Source organism: Dendrobium catenatum, unplaced genomic scaffold (genome assembly GCF_001605985.2).
Source record: "Dendrobium catenatum unplaced genomic scaffold, ASM160598v2 fragScaff_scaffold_1056, whole genome shotgun sequence".
NCBI classification, from domain to species: Eukaryota; Viridiplantae; Streptophyta; class Magnoliopsida; order Asparagales; family Orchidaceae; genus Dendrobium; species Dendrobium catenatum.
In genome coordinates, this window is record NW_021319518.1 from 6319276 (window position 1) to 6322331 (window position 3056).

Sequence of the window (3056 nt, forward strand, 5' to 3'; positions counted from 1 at the left end):
CTCATCAAGATACTCCTTTTGACGCTATAAGCATTCAACATTCAAAGATCATTCAGCTTGTGAAATAATATTATCAAGTTTTCACTAATGTTTGAGTGTTTTATTTAAGACTCTTTGGACTCAAATCAAAACAATTTTGTTATAATTTGCTTCATTTTATCGATGCATTTGTATCAACTATAAATTTCCTAAATCAATGTTAAGATAATCATGAATTTAATCCAATAAATTTCATATTTAAATGCTACTTTAATATTAATATTCAATCATATAAAGTACCAATAACTTAACAAGCCTTCGAAAATATTTTTATCTTTGAGTTCATTAATCAGATTAATATTGCTTTCGATCATTTTCATTTTTTATGTCCATACTTTCATAATTTAAATTAAAAATATTTTTTTCTAACATTAAACTCTTCTAAAATTTTACAAAATATGAAATATTTGCTCCATTATCTCATAATAGACAACTTATATTTTTAGTTCCAATACAATCTTAATCAATCAAAATTTTCAGTGCAATTCTTTAATCCATCAATAGTACTAACCAATCACAAAATATAAGATACTTTTTTAGTCTAATTTGTTAGAGAAATATTATTCAAATAAATAATTAAACAAAAAAAAAAACAGACATCTCTGATCTGTTTCCCTCAATCTTTCCCTTTCTATCCCTTCTTAATTCAAAGAACCACTAGTACACAGAAGAAAGAGCCATTATGCTCAAACAGCCGTCTCCTTCCCCCTCTTCACCTCCACCAAGCCGGCCGCCGTCGCCGCCGCCGCCGCCATCAAGCACCTTAGACCTCTCCCTAACTCTAGGTTCACCCTCAACCTCCTCCTCTTCCTCTTCCTCCTCTCCATCCACCTCCCCTGCCCACCCTCCGCACCAAAATGACGTGCGACTCTTTCCCTGTCTCTTCTGCAACAAAAAGTTTCTTAAATCTCAAGCTCTCGGCGGCCACCAAAACGCTCACAAGAAGGAACGCAGCGTAAGCTGGACCACCCACAACCTCTACCTCCACCATCAACCGCCGCTCGCCGCCGAGACGACGTCGTCGCTTCCCATCGCTTCTCACGGCTGCCGCTCCACCTCCTTCGTCCCTTACAGTGTGGGCGGCGCCGCCCGCTTCACCACCGCTGGATATGGCCACCTCCCATTTATTCCAACCACGGCGGTGGATCCCGGCGAGGGGTACGAGACCATGGATTTGCTTAACTGGCAGAGAAGCTCTATTCCTAATCATTGGGACGATAATGTACATGCTAATGATGATGATGATGATGATGTTCCTGTTGCAGAGAACGCCGACGCAGAAGTTGATCTTTCATTGAGGCTTTAGGTGAGGATTGAGGACCTCTTGTTCTGGAAAAATATCTTTTTTATTTTTTTTCCCCAATTTCTGTTCATTGATTTTTGCTGATTATTGTTCATTGGGATGATAATGTTGGAAAAATATCTCTTTTATTTTTGGCAAATGCAATTGGTTTCTGTACAACACAGTAGAACTGCTCTCAATAAAATAAAGATTTCCTTCTTATTAATATAAAATTTAAAATTTTTATATTAAAAAATAGTAAAAAAAAAAAATCTGGTGAACTATTGGGTACGTGAGCAATATATGATTAGGCTAATCATCATATGGAGATTTATATACAAATCAAATAGTTCTTATATATTTCTATATTTAATATTAAAACTATTTTTTATGTAATTTAAATATTATAGAAATATTTTAAGCATTGAATTTGTAAATATCTAAAAATTCTAGAATATTAAAAAGAAAGAATAATAAATTATGATATCCTGATGAAATCATTTTTTATAATAATTTCTAATTTCATGAACATAATATAAAATTTTTAAATTTTTCAAAACTTTTATATTATTTTTTATCAGAATAAAATTTTCTTACATGGATGAGAGCTGAAACTTTAGGGGATAAGAATATTTTTCTTAGGGCGACATGTCTGGTGAAGAAAAGGAAAGTGCTTTTTTTACAAATAAAAAAAATAGCGTTAATTTGCTATTTATTTTTATTAATTCTGTCTGGTGTTTTCTGGCAGTTTCGGTCACATGCATGTGAAAGGCTAAGGGAAGGGGAAGGGAATATAAATGCTGAGGATGAGGCAGGGAGGTGGATGGATCCAAATGTACGGCTATGATGAGGGTTGAATAGTATTCTTGTCCTCCCGTATCCCACCGTTCGGATTTACTGCTCATTTTTGGAAAATTTTATGAGATTTTTGATGGATCATCTCATGATGGGTTTGTGGATAGGAACCTTTGAAAGATTCCTATGGTCAATCATTGCTACTTTTTAAGAGCATGTCCTATATGATCATTCCTCTTCTACCACATAATTTTATTTGTTTGTGAGTGTGTTGATTAAGACTTGACCCATTGATTGTATGATGTAATTTGGGCTTTTGGGATCTTGTGAAACTCATGTAAATTGTGGAGTTCACAAGTTACAACTTTGTGATCTCTAGGAATTCTCATTGATTTTAGTATTTGAAAGTAAGATTTATGTGGTATGACATCATATCAAGTTTGAATTTGAATTTTTTCGTAGATGATATTTGATATTATTAGCAAGTAATCTATACTGAAGATAAAATATAACAGATGATGTGACTTATTATAGGTTATCATAGGCGTGTGGCCAAGTTGATTAACCTTCAAATGGTTTTCTACTTATAGTGTAGCCCACAAATTTTGGGTCAAGGCCCTTTCGCTAGTCTTCATGGGAAAATTCTAAGGGTTTATATAAAATAAATTGAGTATAAGAAGGTGAATCCTTTGGTCATGATAGGGAGTCTATTGGAGAAGGGTTTAGACTACTAGAAGCATAGGGACAAGTGCTTCTAGGAGGAAGTGATGTGGGCTGAGTACTCAAGTGGACTCGACTATGAAGAATGCCAATGGATGCATGGTTCTTATTGAGATGGGAAACATCTGTGGCTTATGTGAGTATGGGTAAGTCCTACTAAAGGTGATGAATCCTCAATACCAGCTACTTGGGTGAGTCCTTGCATTACAACCTCACTAGG

At 34.8% G+C, this 3056-nt stretch overlaps 1 protein-coding gene across 1 annotated transcript; it reads left to right on the forward strand.

The window, feature by feature from the left end:
• The first annotated feature begins 662 nt into the window (after positions 1-662).
• LOC110103407 (zinc finger protein KNUCKLES-like) lies at positions 663-2548 on the forward strand. The gene is made up of 2 exons (XM_020832120.2): positions 663-1345; positions 2070-2548. Exon 1 carries the CDS (start codon positions 722-724, stop codon positions 1343-1345), a length of 624 nt encoding a protein of 207 aa, XP_020687779.1. The 5' UTR covers positions 663-721; the 3' UTR covers positions 2070-2548.
• The last annotated feature ends 508 nt before the right edge of the window (positions 2549-3056 follow it).

Coding starts and splice junctions, on each gene's coding strand:
- LOC110103407 (XM_020832120.2), top strand. CDS start 722: ATGCTCAAACAGCCGTCTCCTTCCCCCTCTTCACCTCCACCAAGCCGG.